At 36.2% G+C, this 18,873-nt stretch overlaps 1 protein-coding gene across 7 annotated transcripts in view; it reads right to left on the bottom strand.

Moving 5' to 3' along the window:
- The window catches only part of CDH8 (cadherin 8), a 153,450-nt gene that overhangs the window by 82,833 nt on the left and 51,744 nt on the right, over positions 1–18,873 (bottom strand). For all 7 annotated transcript variants that reach the window (XR_012044175.1, XM_072873261.1, XM_072873264.1 and 4 more), the window contains exon 5: positions 15,555–15,849. Coding sequence is in view for 6 of the 7 variants with exons in the window: in XM_072873261.1 (XP_072729362.1) it covers positions 15,555–15,849 (295 nt within the window). In the remaining variant the exon portion in view is untranslated. The remainder of the gene's footprint in view (positions 1–15,554; positions 15,850–18,873) is intronic.

Here is an 18,873-nt window from a genome sequence, read left to right as displayed (position 1 = left end):
CGAAATACCCCCCTTTCTGGATATGCCAATAAAAATAGCTACCTCTTCCTTCTCACACTTTGTGTGCCACTGACAAGTTATATGTCACTTCAGCAACAGTAAACTAAAGGGGGAGGAGATCCCTTTGGCACACCCTTGCATTGTGCTCTCTTTTCTTCTTTCTCTGTGTGGCACATCACTGCTATGGCTTTGGGCAGTTTTGTGCATTACAGTACATGCAAATTATTTAGAGGAATGTTTGCATATTTAGACATAATTTGCATATCACCCAATAGCTTCCATTTCACGCTTTCCCACCCAGCCACTTCAAATATCAGGGCAAGATATGGGGCTAGCAGGATTTGGGAGTGTCTAGAGAGATGGATAACACCTCGCTTACGGAGCGGAAATTCTGCAGTGCCTGAAGTTGTGGCAGGTTTGCTGCATGGGAATAACGGGATAGTTCCCAGGGAACGGAATGCGGGTTGCAGAAATATATCTCACTAGAGAAAAAAATGTCTAGGCTTGTACTGGTCATTTACTTTGGCTACTGGTGTAAATTTATCCATTCTTACAGGGGGAGAACATCAACAAAGGGAAGCAGATCAGCTGGTTGTCAGGCAAGCTCTACCATGGCCCCATCTGGCAGGAAAGGGCCCCACCAGCATCTCTCCTGCTGCTCAGCAGGGTCCAGAAGAATCCATGTGGCCTGCACCTGATGCGTACCACGTGGAAGAGGAATGCAATGCTGATGAATATTACCTGGCATCTATCTTTGACAGATGCTTGCTGAACCTGTTCTTATAAACATCTAAACTGTTTATACTTTGAAGCTTAACTGTTTTTGATGTTGAAAGGTGATCTTATACCTAACCTTTAATATAATAATCTTTAACCTGCCGCTGGGCATGAGAAATGGACTTTATCCTCAACTTGATGGTTGTTTTTTAAGGAATTAACACCAGAAATTTGTTGTCTGACCAAGTACAAATTTTGCTATATACCCAGACGCTAACAGACAATGCCTGGTAGCTTTACGTGAAAATGATAAAGGGGATAGATGACACAAATGCGGTCCCCAGCCTTGTAGCAAGTACAGCAGCCTCAGCCTATAGATGATATCCTGAATGACCCCCTTCACATACAGGAGAACAAAAACAGCAACAGGGAAGCAACCACGGGGCACGCTCAGAGGCCATGGCATAGGCTACAGAAAATAAATGAAATTGGGAACAATGACAAGGAAGTATGCAGGAAGCTTGAGTTTGGATGTTGCAGGAACAGAGGAACAAAAGGACCCTTTGTGGCTTGCCCACAGTAGCTACAAAGCACGAAAAGATGTAGCTATTAGAATTGTCTCACATATTTAGGTTTTGCTGGCTCGCTTTCTGTAGCTCATACACCAGTTACAAGTTCTCTATTTTGTTGTTCCTACAGAAAGCAATCTCTTAGCCAAGCTGTACCTCCCCCCTCACAGAATTCCGGCTATAGCCCCGCCATCCCAGCAGGACATACCCTGCAGTTCACAGCTGCTGTCCCATGTATGATACCAAATATGAGTGTAGAATGTATTCAACATTCAAATATGAATGCAGAATGTATTTAAACTGAAATAGCAGGTGAGGTACTAGGTTTCCGTGGCTGCTAGCATAAAACTTTTATTTCGTAACCTTCTAAGACAGAAGAGGTTTGTGCAGAACATCATACAATGGGACAGGGCTGGAATAAGATAAGGCTTATCACAGAACAGTGAAAATTTTTGTAAGAGTATTTTATCTAGGCTGTTCTATTTTGTTTCCATGATATACTTTATACACAAAGGAAAATAAAGAAGTGAAACTGTTGACTTTGAGATGGTGTTTGATTTGCCTAGCTGGCTCTCATTTCAAAGGACTTCAGAAATAATTACATTGCTTGTTTAGAAAGATTTGATATATAATGTCTATTCTTTTCTTATTTCACTTGAGAATTCCTGAAGACTTTTATAGATATTTATTTCAAGATTTCACCTTAAATGGGTATGCTGATTCTTTGATAAATGCATCCTTTATCCCAAGTGTTCATTAGACATTAAAGTTGAATATGCCTTAATAAAAAGAGGCAATCAGTGTCTAATATTGCTTCCAATCCTGATGCTCAGCTCTCAAGATTTTTCCTTGTGATATAAAAGAATTTAATCACTTATTGAGGCCCCAAGTTTATCTGAAATTTATACATACATTAAAAATACATACGTAATAGTCAGTATTCCTGTTCACTGTTTATATACACAAAAGAGGGGGGAAAAAATGGCATACCCTTCTTTTTCTTTCCCTTACAGGTCACTTGAAGTATGACTATAATCTCACCTAATAAAACTAATGAAGGGAACGGAAAAAATAAAAAACTCTCCCAGCTCCTAGAAATCAGTTTCTTAAACTGCCAGTCTCTACCACTCAGCACTTCATTTCTGACCATCGTACACAGCTCTGAGAAGGTCTCTCAAATTCAGTAATTTGCTCCCAACATCTTATTGATGAAAATTGTTTATGAAAGATGTAAGCAATTATGAAACAGAAATTAAAGCAATTACTTCCACTATTGAAATTAGTTAAGCTTTTACATAGTTTAAATTTTATGACCTTTAATTTGAATTTTTTTGTTTTATGCCTTGAATCAAATCTTATGCAGGTGTGAAACATGCCCCCTTAATATGTTCACTCTGGCAATAAGAAGTATATAAAGGAGCAAACTCTGTCCCCTCTGCAGCTGCAGAGGATGTTGCTACATCAGTGCTGCTCTGGCTCCACCGCAAGATGCTAAGGGTCCAGAAAAAGTAGCAACCTGTCCCACTCCCATAAGTGACAGAACCCTTTTCGACTAAGCACGAAGAAAAGATTTGGAGAACTGAGAGATTTCTGAGGGTGAAAAGTAATGCAGAAAAAAAGGAACTCACAGCCACCATGGCTGTTATTTAGGCAATCTCCTGAATGCAGCAGAACTCTCTGTGCTTAGGTCTAGATATTTGGATTACCAATATTTACGTAGGATTTTATTCCACTACAGACACTGCAGTTATAAATTACATGTACGTAAATATTTTTTACATGCATAATGTCCTTAAAGTTTTAAAGATAAAAATTTTGCATTGAAAAAGCAGTAAGAATGCAGGGAAGAACATTTATTAAGTAAATGCTCTTTGAAAAACCACATTCTGGGCTCTACCCAGCAAATAAATAGCTAAGGTTTCTGTTTGTGTTTAATTTTGACTGCATTTGACTTGTGTTTGTTTCTTTGTCAATGCTACAACAAACTCATTTAGCTAGAGACTATAAATTTGAAATGGTGCAATTTTTACAAGAAAGCCACTATTATAGTCCAAGTCACTGTTGTCCTAATTACAATAACATAGCAGTTTTATATAATCTGGCCCAACAACATAATCACCGTTTCTTTTTTTCTTTATGTACCTAATATTGCCTTATGTAAAACAAAACCATTTTTTCAATAGATGAGACAAATTTTAAGATGTTCAGTTGAAAAACTTTCTGCAGTTTTTTCTGAGGTACACTTTTGCAATGCTAATGACCCTGTGATTAAATATGGACTGCAAAGAGATTCAACAGATTTTAATTAATGAACACTTCTAATGTGATTTAGCCATTAACCATTGCTGATTGTTTTACTCTGTTAGTGTCAGGTTTCATAGCTTCTCTTTGCAATAGGCTAGCAATCAGAGACGCAATTAACAATAAAAGTATTTTTATATGGCTAGGTAAGAAAGCCTGTGTTTGCTGGCAAACTAAGATTAAAAGCCACCATAAAAATAAGATGTGTGTGCTCAGCTAGTGCTCTTCTGTTCTTTTGGCTGTGTTTTTATGTGCAAGTCAGGGTACAGATTCTGCGCATTAGTCAGAAAGAAAAATGCATATGCTGCCACAGGGAGTAGGAAAGCAAATTTTTTGGTGTGGCAGTGAAATGTGTGTACTGGGAAAAAAAAAATAAAATCAAACTTCTATGTTCTAGAGGAGGTAACGCATAGTTGGTGGCAGAAATTTACATGAATCCATATTCAATGAAGCAACCATTTTGTTGAAAGATTGTAATGGCTAGTAAAAATAAAAAATGTGACCATAATGCAACCTAGTGGGACCATGTTTTCTTATTTTCCCAGGGACTTCTGGTTTTTTTGCTCTTCTGATGCCCTTTTTGGTGTCTCTCATTCTTTCTCTCCTACTCTTCCCAAATCTTGACAGGCTGAAATCTCCATTTCATTCAGAAGATCTGATTACCAATTTGACAGGGCATTAAGAGTATATTTGCATGAAAAAGACCTACCATTATTTACCAACTGTTTTGTTTTTCTAAGAGGATCACTGTGCTTCAAAATCTCTAGCTAGATTTTGAGTTTGGCTGATAGTAGCCTTGCAGTCAGTAGTGGTCAAAGCAAAGCATTGTTTGTATTCAGCAGGTCAGATAAGCATTCTTTCCAAAATGAAGCCTTTTCTTCACTGTCCTTCTTTGCCATAATCTCACAGGTAGCATGACAGTTGTTGTCATGGTAACTATTTTTTATTGAATAAAACTGCAATAATCTCATAAAAACCTGTATAACTTCTTGACATGTAAATTATTACTGCCTCAAAGCTGAAGAAACTTATTTGTTTTTCATTGTTGCTGATTTTTTTAAATACAAAAACATAGTTTTAAGCCTTATCATCCTGTATTATTCTGAGAGACCCTTTCTAAACACAAAATCTATGAATTAGAGATTTCACTAGCCAAATAAAGAAAATGTATATGGAATAGAAATTTGTGTAATGCACTTTAGAACTTGTTAACATATGCAAAATACACACATAAAATATTATAATTGGTATTTTAAATTGCATAGCTTGGTGTGTATGCAGATACACCCACATATATATGTCTGTATGTTGTATGAGTGTTTTAGGGTTCTTCTGCAGATCATACATTATTTCACTCCTACCTTCTACATCAGTACTTGAATGTGTTTTTATTATTATTAATAGTTACTTTATTGCCAAAGCTCTGAAAGCCCAACGTGTGGCTCCGGTCTCACAATGCAAGAAAGTCCTCTCCCCAAAGACTCCAAGAGCCAGGAAAGCAGGAAAGACAAATGCAGACAGACAACTGAAGAGAGACAAGGAGGTGACAGGAGGATGTAAAGCACCCTGGGAAGCAATGCTGCCAGCACACAGGGGTGCTGCTGCCTGACCTACCTGCTGTCAGGTTAGCACAACCACCCCACAGCGCCTACGGTACGTAGGCATCATGGAAGAGTTTTAAGGACTGCTTTGAGAACAGATGACAGAGGGCTTGTGTGGGTTTTTCAGGACTTCCCACACTTAAAGGAAAGCATGTGAAAAATAGAAAGGTATTTGCTTTTTAAGTGTCCAGTGGACCCCCTTCAGTGACGAAAAATTAATGGAGGTGGAAGACGACATCCTAAGCAGTGGTAAGGGGTAGAGATATAGGCCAGAACGGTCCACTAAAGGAAAACTGGGCAACTTATTCTTGGCATGCTAAAGAGACAGGAAGGCCAGAATGTATTCTACTATACCTACTGTAGAATTCTGCATACAGCCACTCCTAGAGGGAGAAATGAGAAAGAAATTTGTGTACTTTACAGATGTAATACTGATATGTGGGTGATGAGAACCATATAAATACATAGATAGATACAAGACTTCACTTAATCTTCTGCAAAGAGAAAAACAACAACAAAAGCTTCCTTACAATGAGAAATTGTACAAGGAGGAATAGCTCCCCAAGGGAAATAACAGAATCCTCCTCACTGAAGAGTTCACTCTATTGCACAGGATGCTAGATAATGTATTCTAAGGGAAAACCCTAGAAAGACAGGAAGATTAACTAATAGGGTAATTTGTCTTTCCCAGCTGTAATTTATTTGACTCTAAGTAGTGAAATACTGTGATGCTGTCATGATCTTGTTTATGATGATTAAGGTAAGGAAGAAGGAAAAGAGGGTTATTCATGCAACTCAGTTTTAGGCTCAACTGGCTAAATTATATACCTAGTTGCACTAGCTTTCTGCTCCACCCAAGGGAGGAAGGCAGAATTGCTCGCCTATGGGATTCTTCTTTCTTGGTTGACCAGAGAGGAATCCAAATTAAATTAGCCAGCTAATGTGAATGACTAAATTTCCATCCTATAACTACTCTCTTATGTGTATGTACTCAAAATAGGCCATACCAGCCTATAATACTAACCCTCCAGGAACTTCAAGCATGTCAGATGGCACACCAACATATAGGACAAGTACAAATCTTGCAAGACTTTTGTTTTCATTACTTTCCATATATACACACAGCTATGTGCACTTATATACTCATATAGACATTGTGTACACTTCCTGAAATAAACTGCAACTGATACACTTCATATTTTTTTTATATCTAATCTAAAAGATTAGACTAATAAAGTATTACTTGTTTGTTTTGCTAGTTTGCTTTATATAAGCAATCGTATGTCATGTCACTGAAATGCAAAGCAAAAAAGATTTGAGAACCCAGTACTCTACAGACCTACATGAAATGGCAGATGCTGCCCCAAAGAATCGATAGTCTAAACTATATGTTTCAACAGCTGAAAAATCTGGCTTAACAAAGGGATCTGAAAGAAACAAACAGGAGTAGCTCGGTCAAGAGTAGGAAATAACCACTACAATAAATTATGAAATAACATGCAGGAAAATGCAAGAACTGTTTCCTGTTTCCACCAGGAAAATAATCTTTTCATATACCTCTGGAATACTAAGCCAGGTTTAGCTCCATAAGCAGACGAGGAATCTGGTTGTTTCTTCCAAATGTTACATATTTCTTAATGTAATTTTTGGAGTAGATAGTTCAGAAAGTTAATGAAATCTTTTAAAAATGTTAATATCATGCAGTATGTGTATGAATCAAAATCTCTGAACAACTGAATATCCTACCACATGTAACACAACAACATTTTTAGATTGCTCATGTGTCATTTTAAGGACTTTTTATAATGCGAGGGAAATGTGAAAAATATATTGTATGCAAATGCGTAACTGCAGAAGTATGAAAGGTGCTTGCTATGCAGAGGAGAAAAATGCCTTCTGTACAGCCCACAGACAATGGAGCAAGCTGGCAGCCTTCAGCATTTTACAGCTGTATAATGAGGACTGTAGGAAGCATGGCTGTGAAATCTAATAAGCTTCATATTTTACAATTTTTTGTGCATAAACTAATTGTTTTAGAACTCTGATGCTGCCTTTTTAACATGATCTTTTGGAAACAAAAATGTTTTACATCAGAAATATATATTTAGATCTAGCGATACAGATAACTCTGGCAATTATCCTTGCTGATGTTACCTCCTGCTTGGATTTAGCTTGTGTGAATCTAATAAGAAAGGACACTGCCTTTTCAGTTTTAAGGTTGGCAGTTCTTTCTTGCTACAACTTATAAGATGGTGCCATTAGAGAGCCTGCAGGTATTCCTTTATAAATTCCCCTGGGTGGCTGTTTGTTAGGATTAGAATACAGTCTGTAACATCACAGGCAACAGTAGAAGGGTAAAATATATTTTATGTTTGGCTTAAAGAATTATGTTTTCTTTTCATGTTACTTTTTTATTCTCTCTTTAGATATCACCCTCACTACAGAATATTAATTGATATTTGTGAGACATACGGGAAATAGCTATTCTTTTGTTCAGGACTTTTTGAAAGACTGCTTGTCTCTAATCAATTGACTATTTCATCAGCATTCATTCTGCAAGGTCCCCAGGCAAAGACAGTGAAATTGGATGATCACTGTACACTATATTTCCAAGCAGAAAAAAAAGTACCGTAAGGCTTGTTGATTTCGATGGAAGCTTCAGGTTATGCTCAGGTGTATTGTATAAAAATATAAATAAATAATGAAGTAGCCCCGGCTGTTTACTGCAGAAATTCTTTCATTTATAACTTTCTGTTGTGAAAACAGAAAACGGCTGGTATAATCTTGCAGCTTTAATGCTCTGCTTGCTTGGTTTGGTAGAGTGAAGCCTAGAACGCCAGCAACTCTATTGCAGGTTGCAAAAACAGACTCTGAAACATTGCCCCCTCAGGCCACTGCGGAGCGAGCATATGGCAGCAGAGCCCCTTGGGGCTCCAGGGAAAGGGTGCAGTTGAATCAGCTGCCCAGCGGTACTCGACCGGTTGATTCATGACAAAGCCGTATTGACATCAGCTCCGCAGGCAATTGCTTATCTGTATTCATGGAGAAACATTAAGTGCTGCAGATTCAGCAACTAAACAAAAACAGAGGTACCAGTTCGGGGCAGGGTGGGGAATGGCCAGTGCCAGAAAAAAAAATGGATTCTGATTTGGATCTGAATCTCATTTTCCCAAATGTCAAGTGTGTCCATCAAAGAGACGTCTAACACAGGCCATCTGAATTAACAGAGTTTGAGGAGTATTGGTCCCCAGTGTTCTAAAGCTAAATCTTTTGTGTTAGCAGAGTGGTAAAAGTTATAGTAATAAAAGTTTCTGTGAAAATATTACCACATTGAATTTAATGTTCTGACCTAGAACTTTCTACCTCATGGTTAGAACTTGTCTACATTTCCCACAATGGAAAAAAGAGAGAATATGTTCCTGTGCAGTTCTGTGGCATTTCATAGGGCCTCAGTCTGGCAGAAATCTAGACTGGTCTACTTCCTCTCATCTGTCTGCTTTCCACTTAGGCATCATCCACTGGCCAGCAAATGGGCTCACGTCAGAAGCATCGCTGTACAGAAAAATGAAACGGCATGCTTTCAAAGCCAACAAAACAAACCCCCTACCACTGTTTTAAACATTTTTTTCCTTCAAAATTTGAAATTTGGGAAAATTGTGAAAAATCCTTGCTAAGAGTAGATTTAAACTTGTAACCAAAAGAGAACGTATTAGAAACCTGAGTCAAAGACTTATTTCCATATAGTTGCAGAACAGAAATAGGACGATGCGTTTGATATGTACAAATGAAAGCAACCACAAAGAATTTCAGAAGCAGAATATCTGCAACAAGAACAAGATGTTTGTGACTATGAGAGAAGAATCATTCTGGAAAAATGACAGTAGGACAGATTCTTGTAGATTACATAGGACTAGAGAAGCATGCACCTAAGACTGCCAAAATTTTCTCTGCTCTGCCTTCATATGATCAACAGCTATATCTGTCTGTCTGTCCTCATCCTGTGAAACAGGAACATCATAGGAAGATGTATTCCTCTATATGGAACTCCATAAGGAACTATGACTCCAATTCTGATCCAAATGGCTTTTTCCTGAGGAGTTTATCTTTGCTAGGTGTCATTTGCATGACGTCCCTTCGTGCAAAGGGAATGCATGTGTGCAAAAAATGGAAAATTTGTGACAAATTGCTGACAGGTAATGGAGAGGAAAAAAGGCAGCTTTTGTCTAAGAAACCACTACACATTAATAGCTCCATACTCTGCACAGGTAATTTAGGGCTTATTTCTAAGAACCAGACAGTGTCTTCAGAACCTGAACGTTCAAGTACTTGATGCCTTTGGTATGAAGTATTTTGAGCAATCCCACTGATTTTAACAATTTTGTCTAAAGTCAATGAACCAGCTTAGTACACTCAGGACAATATAGGTCAGTGCAACTGAAGGGTCAGATTATAAACCCCTAAAAAGCAATATCATAACTTCATCCACGCTCCTCAAGCTCATAATGGTCATTTAAGAACAATATAAAAAGATCATGACATTTTCAATCAGACCTCATGAGAAATGGAAAGTACAAAAATAATAGCACATACTCAGAAATATGTTTTTTCAAGGCTTAATAACAAGTCAAATTAAGGAGAAGACTGTCTTGGTTTTGAATATATCCTAACCAATTACTTAAGGTTACTTATGACTTCGCTTTTGGAACCGTGTCTCAGTCACACAGAATGTACAGAAGATTTTAAAAACATGCACACTCACTAAATAAATCTCTCACGTAAAATGCTCTTCAGTACCACAGCTAGTGAATTTGATTATGCACAAGATGAACAAGTAGAGGAACAAGACAACATGAAGATATACATTTTCTAACAGCTGTTACATTATTGCCATATTTTACAACATCTGCTGTTTTTTTCCTTAGCTTTTGCACTCCCTTTGCATTTACCCTTAGGGCTAATTTGTAGTTGACCCCAGTAATATAGTCCTTTTACTCTACAATTTTGTGACAAACTATCATTGATTTAACAGTCATGCTCAGTGCCTTAAAAATCAATGAATACATAGGAAAAAAAACCCAGTAAGACAGTGTGGTTGATCTTGATAACATTTCAGGTCAGGTTTTTATCGCAACTTTATAATTTATCAAGTTATTTTATCACTATTCATATCAGAAATTGCATATTGATTTCATATTCAGCAGATTTTGTCCTTTTGCAAACAATTTATAACTGGAAAACAACTAATGTCTTTGGGAAAACTGGAAAGAAAAGCTGCAGTGTACAGTGCGCTTCTACTACACATGGCAATACTAAATAACTCTGTTCTGCTTTTGAAAAAAAAAATAAAATGATTGAATGATTTCTTATTTACAGGGCTGTAATCAAGGGCAGACTTTGATCCAAAGGAAAACATTGCTAAGTAGATGTGCTTGTGCCAAAATTCAAAACTGATATTCTGATTCAACTGAAAGCCTAAACCCTTTCCAATAAAGACCTTTTTCCCCCAGTTAATAGTTTTCATGGAAGCATTTAAGGACAAAAATGTTATTCTAAGCATTTTCACATTGTTAATATTTTCAAGTGTTAAAGGCAAAATAATTTATAGAGCAATGGCAGACTGAATTCCACTGTTTGTATTTTAAGATAGGGTTTCTTATGACTGTCAGGGAAATTCTTAATATTTGGAGATTATTAAAGTTTGTCTGTTTACCTTAATTCAAGCAAACAATGAGAGAATTCTCTTCCCTTATGGCTTTTGTTCTTTTTCCATCTGTGTCCTTTTTTATTTCACCAACATGTTTGTCACTCTACTTCTGTCGTCTTCTGTCTTTCAACGTGACACTAGCTGTCTAAACACTCTTGGCTTCACTAAGAATGAAATCAAGAAATTTCACTCCTCATTCCTCTCCTGAAAAAAAGATCCTGAAACTATACTGCTGGGAGACAATATCCACTTTTGCTCCCATTATCACCTCTGCAGCATGCTTTCAGGGAATTCATGAATCTGTGCGTAGCTGACTGAGAAGGCAATACAGAAACAGAACATACTCGGGAGAGGTGGTGGTGGTTTTTTCTTTTCCTTTATTTTTTTTCCTTTTCTTTTCTTTAAATAAGCTACAGGACCAGTTCCAATTACCCTTGTAGATCTTCTAAGATTGCTCATTCATTTACATAATATGCTGTCTTCATTGCAAGAATATATACAGAGCTTATAGACAAATGGGAAAAAAAAAAAAAAAAAAAAAAGAGTCATGGGGTTCTTCCTCTCAGAAGCTTAGCTGAATCTCTTTTTAAAAGGTTTTAACTGGGTTTCATTCCCAGTGTGTCCCTTTACATCTAAAAGTGATTAAACAAGATTTACAGACAAATTAAATTATTTCCTATTTGTGAAATGCAATACTCTTACAATGAAGTGATTCCACAGATTTCACTTTTTGATCTTTAATTCCTTAAGAAAATTAATATCAGAATTAAAAGATTAAAGTGCTCAGTTTCAGCAAAGAACATATTCTCCATGTACACTATTAGCTTTCACAAGCAAATTCATCATTTTGGAGTTGGGGAACAGGGCTTACTATGGTAGATTATATAGGAATTACATAAAAAAAGAAAGGAACACAAGATGAAATAAGGGAAAATTCAATTTAGTTCTCAAAACTCTTTTCTGGAATGTGCTCCTCTCTTTCCTCAAAGAGAGAAATACATTATTTCAAAATAACTCTGAACACAGTGACGATACACACCATTCAGTACGTGTGTGGGTGTGTGTTCAGTGAAGACAGCTGAAAAGTGAGCATCATTCCTACTGGAGATAACACAGTGTAATACTAATCGTCTTTGCACCAAGTAGTAGGAGGAAAGCCATGCAAATCCTTTTCTTTTGTTTTAGTAGGGAAGCAGGATTTTCCAGATACCACTGATACATAACATAAAAATCAAGCAGGCTGAATTGTGGCCATATAAGGGTGATAATCTCGTATATTGGCATACACATACATTCATACATATCACACACAGAAAGTTTGCATGTACATTGCAGTTTTCACATCCCCATAGTGTATCATTCATGTTCTAGATAGTCATGCAAAAATGCCACTGACATTCATATAATACATCTCTTCTAGCAAGGAACATAAGAGCAGTATCTATGTACCTATTAGAAAAACTGCATTGCGTTAGAACCTCAATGTTACATTACAGAATAATGAAAGGTTAGTGCGTTCATCTGTATTTTATGCCTTGCTTTCCACAGAGGTCCAAAAATAAAATGCCTTGTACTGCATCCTCATTACATAAGTACTATATATATAGCATATGAGTTCCTCTTCTGTTTCAAAGCAGTCAGAATTGGTATAAGCATTTTGACGAAAGAAGAGGTTCAGTAGAACTTTGTTTTATCCTGAATAAGAACACTGCCTAGTAATGACTGTGTTGTAGAAATGTCAAGGCTGAAATTAGCAGTGGGTGGAGATCTCTTTAAGGGGAATTAAGTAAGTGGATAATGGAAGTGAAATACTCTTAGTGTGGCAAAAAGAAAAAAAAAATTCCTTGAACTCTGAAAGGAGACAGTTTTCTTATAAACATTATAGAGTTAAAATAATTTTAAGAGGACGAACAAAACTTAAGGAAAGTTAAAATAATTTCCAGAGTATCATTTAGTACAGCTCTTGATGTTGCTACCTGTGCATTAAAGAGGAAGGCAGAAGGAAATAGTAACAGCAACATTAATGAAGGGGTAACATCCTCATCCAAAGTCTGGATGGTACCATCCAAAGTCTTCGACTTTCCAGCCTTGAAATTTGGTTCCATCAGAGATTAAGACACAGACTTGACTGCGTATGCTGCATAGGTTTTACAGTCATTTATGACCCATGTAATGCAATGGCAAATATACTCTGAGTTTTGAAGTGGCAACTGAGAATTAGGTTTTGTTTTTCAACAGAAGAGCAGGAGTGTATGTTTGTGCTTTCTTAGAGAAATAGCTTGAAAACTTGCACCTCTAGGAATGTCACATAAAAAACATGCAAGGTTCACAGATCATAAGGGATAAATGTGCAAAACTTGGATAGCTTCAGTAATAAAGGTAATAGATGGTAAACCTCTGAGATAATCTATAACAAATTTCTACCTCTATGTGTGTTGTTAGAATAAACTTGTTTTGGACCAAACTCTTCCATGCAGCCTAAGAATACATAAAAATGTGGAACTACATGATTTCAGAGGCAGTTCAGTGAAGAACTGTTTCTCTTTCCCGCACCATGCTAGGGGAAACAGGTGAAATAATATCCTCCAAAAGCCAGCCCCCTTCACTATTCCCTAAACTGACATCTATGTCCAGGCATTAGTCATTTCTTCCACAATCTTCTACTGTAAAGTTTTCCCAGATAAAGTTTTATCTTTTAATTCATCTCTCATGACCTTCCTTTACATTTTTCCCTCCTCTTTCACCCTAACACTTTTCTCAATTGTTTCACTTCCCCTCTCTTTCGTTAATGTTTTACCTTTTATTCTCCTGCTCTCATTGCACCTTTACCATCTTTTAAACCTCATGTTAAGCAATTCACTAGATTTTTATTCATCTCATCTTCTGACTAGTTTTCTGTCAAGGTTTTGTTTTTTTTTTCCCTCATCTTCTTTACAGTGAATACTCCTTGGATAGGGGCCATGTCTTTACTAAGGATTATAAATACTGCTCATATGCACAGATATGAATTATTTTTATAGTAGCCTTTGTGATCAGAAACCATCTTTTCTTGTCTGCATATATCTTCATTTTCTTTTTTCCTAGAATACCGAACAAGTCCCAGTCATATAAGGATTAACTGCCTTCAATTTCCCTTCCTCTTTCTCCTACTCCCTCCTTTTTTTTCTTTTTTTTTTAAATTTATTTTATTTAATTAAGCCATTTTCTTGCCTAGAGCTTTGCAAAAATATCTTCTGAAAGCAGGTCCATATTATGTCTGTGTTTCTGTATAATTAAAAGTAACTTAATAAATTAAACCTATGTTTTAGTAAAAGAACTGACATGCGGGCTTGAAAATTCACACATCATTTTCGGCACAAGCAATTCAATGCAACTAAGATATGAAAATCTGTTGGAGAAGGGTTGATAAAAAAAAATGAAGCCTCAGGTATCACCGTCTAGTCAGCACACCATGCTTGCATTTGAAAATGACCTGGTACAACTCATTGTACTGAATGTGAGAGGATGGTTCCGGCTCCTCACATTCCCCCTCTTTTTAACTAAGTAAGACAGAATGGTGTTTTTGAAACTTTTTGATAGGGTGCTGCTTTATTTTACAAAGAGCCTTGGCACTCCTTCAATTATCTTCCTTTGACAGATGTAGACAAATTGCTGAAAAGCACATTATTCTCAACCTAATACTAGAAAACATTGGAATTTACTCTGCATTTCATGGCCAGATTTTGATGTCTTTGCTTATACTGAATTCTTATATTACCCTGAAATTGACTCTTTTGGTTTGATGGATTTACTTCCTTTTTGCTTTAGTGACAGCTAAAGATCACCTGCACTTGATATGTATGTATCAGTAGGGACTGAGGACCCAAGTACGTAAATATGTACCTCTGTAAGTACGTACTTATACATTTGCAAATACAGAACAAGGGACAAACTATGCAAAAAAAAAATTCTAATATATTAATCCATGAGGAAATAGATTCACACTAATCCGACAAAATGAATAAATATAAGTAAAACATATTAAGAAGATTATTTCCGACTCCTTTCTTTTTCTCCCCTTTCACACAGATAATTTCCCTTTTCACCACCTTTTTCCACAGCTTGCTTTGTTTTCCCCTTCCATCTTCCGCACAAATCCTATGGTGAATTGGTTAAGTCCACTCTAGAGCCTAACCATCAATTCCCAGACACAGCATCTTTCATTTCAATGTTTTTGGCTAATTACAGTTGCACTTAGAAGAAAACAAATAAATATGTATCAACATACTGCAAGTACTACATCTGTGTATGAAAATACACAAACAGATAATTAAACATCAACAAAATATCAATAGGATTAGAGTGTCATGTTGGAACAAACCTTGATAAATCCTTCTCAATAACAATACTCTAACTACAGCGTCATAAGGGGAATACAAATTTAGCCCATTAAAGTGTTGTTGGACAAAGACACATTAATACATCTGTTAGTCATTTTCTTACTACTAAGGGACTCTACTATTGTGTTGCAGATGAAAGCTTTGGCCAAGAAGAGATTTGAAAATATGCAAATTAATGCTAACAACATAATAAATATCTTATTATTCATCAACAACTCAATGGCATACTGGCATAGTTTAAACTGTGAGTAATCAAAGTTCATCGATGTTTAGACATACATACCTACAACAGACATTTCTGGAACCGTGGCATGATATGGACCATCAACAAACTCTGGGGCATTGTCATTGATGTCTTGAACCTTAATAATGAATTCTGAAGGAGGCTCCAGAGGTTTGTTTGTGTCCCTGTCGACTGCTTGAGCTGTTAGAGTGTACTCAGCTTTTTCCTCGCGGTCAAGCCTTTTCATTGCATGAATGTCTCCAGTCTTGTCATTGATCACAAAGATTGTTCCAGCTCCATCTCCTGACAGAATATATTTGATTTTGCTGCTGCCAGGATCCAGGTCTGTGTGTAACTAAAAGGCAAAAAAAGCATTTTAGAGACAAAAATTACACCCAGAATTTTTTTTGCATTGGTTTAACCATACATTTTGTCAAGCTATTCTTTTGTGTTTTAATCTTAGTACCAGTGATCCATATCTCAGCTTGAATACACAAGGAGAGTAGGGATTTGTATGCGTACTAATCAAAAGTGAATGTAATCATAGGCATAATTAGACTTTCTATTTAAAAAGCAGCTGTTATATATATTTTAAATCCCTGTTCTAAAATGTAAATGTCTTCAGAACTATTATCAGCCAAAATGAACAAGCACAAAATATCCTTAACCTATTAGATCAAAGGGTGAATGAAGGATTAACAATAATATATATTTTAATCTAGTTTCTTATTTTTAGTTATTACTTTCAGCTTATTTTCAGGTGACTGAAAACAGCTGAACACTGGCATATATGTAAATGTTGTAACGGACAGCATTCACAAAAATTTAGAACCGTATCATAACTTAGCTGTTAGCAGAACTTAAAAGGTTCTAAGATCTTTATTCTAAAAGTATTTCCCCTGAAAAAGTTTTTGTTAAAGCAAGGTTACAGAAATATAAGAAGAACCCTTACACACATCTTCCCATTCTCCTCAATGCCCCATTAGAAAAAACAATATTTAGATTGTACTTAGCTTTTCAAAAAACAAGATAGGATTATAATAATCTGAAACCATATGGGGAAAAAAAGGTTTTCTTCTTTACTTTAAATTTTTTTGTTAATTAAAAGCCTGAACTGAAGAACACTGGAGACAAAGGACTTCCATTGATTTTTGTTGTAGGCTCAGAGCCAAGTACTAAATATCAGATTATCTCCAATAATTTTTGATTTGCAAGGGTGAGCGCACCAATTGGTGGACCATATGTATTAGTGTCAACACATTCAAAAGTACAGGATAACAACTTAAATATACAGTAATAGTGCTTTAAATTCTATTTACTATTAAATCTTATACACTCAATATGAACAATAAGAAGTGAATAACACATCATTAAAAATGTAACTTGCATTTATTATTATTTATCTCTGCCTCACAAAAGATAGTCTGAAGGAAGTGCGTGTAACCTATTTAGGATAGCTGCAACCTGACTTACAACAACTACTAGTAGACTTGTTCCTGTTTGCTCATTTTTGTGCAGACAGCTCAACAGACATTGTTGCTGGCTATGCATTTTACTCTTCAAGTGACAGCAGTGGTTGCTAGTGCCAGGCAGCATTGTCATTTGATATAAGAACCTGTATTAGGATATTAAAATAAGTGTGGAAAAAAAGCCTTGTAACATTGGCTGCAGCCAAGCCACAAGTAGATTTTTATGTCATAGCACAAGCAGGCTCTGCAGGTTCTTCAGTAGTTAATTGGTCACATACAGTTACATCTGCAAATTAGCTGTTCAGGAATAAGAGCTTAGAAAACTCGTTAACAGCACCTTACAAAAAAGAAATCTCAAATTGTTGCAGTGAGCACAGCGGACAACGGCAGTCAGGTCTGATTTTCCAGTTGATCTGGTTTATTACATATACAAAATCCTGGGCCACCAGTGTATTCTCTGCTCTGCGATAATAGCAGAACTCTCACTGACTACAAGAGGTGTAACTTCATCCTCTGGGTTTTGCTGGGGAACGCATTATTACCACACCAGCTATTACCACACCATTGTTTTAACAACTTTTTAAAAGCACGTCAACTGCCTGTGAATATGAATGATCTAATCCCGTTCACTCTTCCTACCCAATCCACATGAACATATACATAGACATCAAAGTGACAGCTGAGTCCTTTTTCCAAAAACTCGATCTGTTTTTCTTTCTGTAGTTGCCATCAGCTTTTACTTGAGAACAATCAGCATAATTTAAGTTCTGTTAACAGCACTCTCCTGTTGTTTGGTACTGCAGTTTTGTCTGCTCAGTAAGGCCTGTTAATCCAACTTTTTTTTGTCTTAAAGATTATTGTCTTTATGAGCCGGATTATACTCAATCTAGGTGTCAGCAACATAAAAAATTATTTTCAGGGTCCCAGAGCCTGTCAAGATAAATCCAGAATCTGTTTGTGTTTTAAACAGATTGTTTATACTTTTAAGTATCTGTTTGATCCCCGAATAAAATCTAGACGTTATTAACATTGCATATGAAGGTTTTGGCAGAATATTCATAGCTGAATTACAGTGATGTCCTATCACAACGTTCTCTGGACACACACAACTCAGCAAAGCAATTTGGAACATCTCAGTTCATCCAACTACACAGAGCCTTATAGTGAAAAACTATAACCTGAATTTCTAAGAAGGCACTGGCTGGATAAACTAGATATCCCACACAGATATTTGAGAATGCTCAAAGATTCTCCAGTTTGCTATTTGCTAATAAGTAGGAGAGGCTGTCAGTGTAAACTCCGGTGTAAGTTTTACCCATATTATCCAACAAAAGTTATGGTTCATAAATCAGTTCTAGTATAAATGTAGAGCTATAAAACCTTTGCAGTGCTAGTAAGATACCAACAGTTAAAATGAAAAAAAGTCTATTATTACTATTAATTGTTTTTTCTAAGAAGTTAAAGTCCTTTGTATCAAAAGAAAGAAATAGATATCGCTATTTGAAGCACTATAAAATGAAGGGCTAAACATTAAACAAAAATTGGAAGAGCTAGAAGCATTTTATAAACTTAAAGTTGAAACTGAGTCTGATTAGCAGAAGATCAGTTTTTTACCCAAAGATTAATAGTGGCAAAAATGATAGTAATTTTTAAAAATTCTTTAATAAAAGGCAAGCCATAAATACGGCATTTACTGAAATCATATGTACTTTTTATGGTGAGCATCCAGGCTGACAGATCAAAATATCTTTTCTAGGTTTTGAAGTTCTTATTCTCTAATATCAATGACCTATAATAAATGACCTATAGAAGAGCCATTTTTCCAAAATAATTTCATTGTTTGGATTTAGGATTAAAACATCATCATCTACTTACAAAGTTAAATCACAGAACTGAAGTGAAATTCTAAG

Source organism: Ciconia boyciana, chromosome 9, assembly GCF_034638445.1.
Source record: "Ciconia boyciana chromosome 9, ASM3463844v1, whole genome shotgun sequence".
NCBI classification, from domain to species: Eukaryota; Metazoa; Chordata; class Aves; order Ciconiiformes; family Ciconiidae; genus Ciconia; species Ciconia boyciana.
This window is presented reverse-complemented; position numbering and strand designations above follow the sequence as displayed.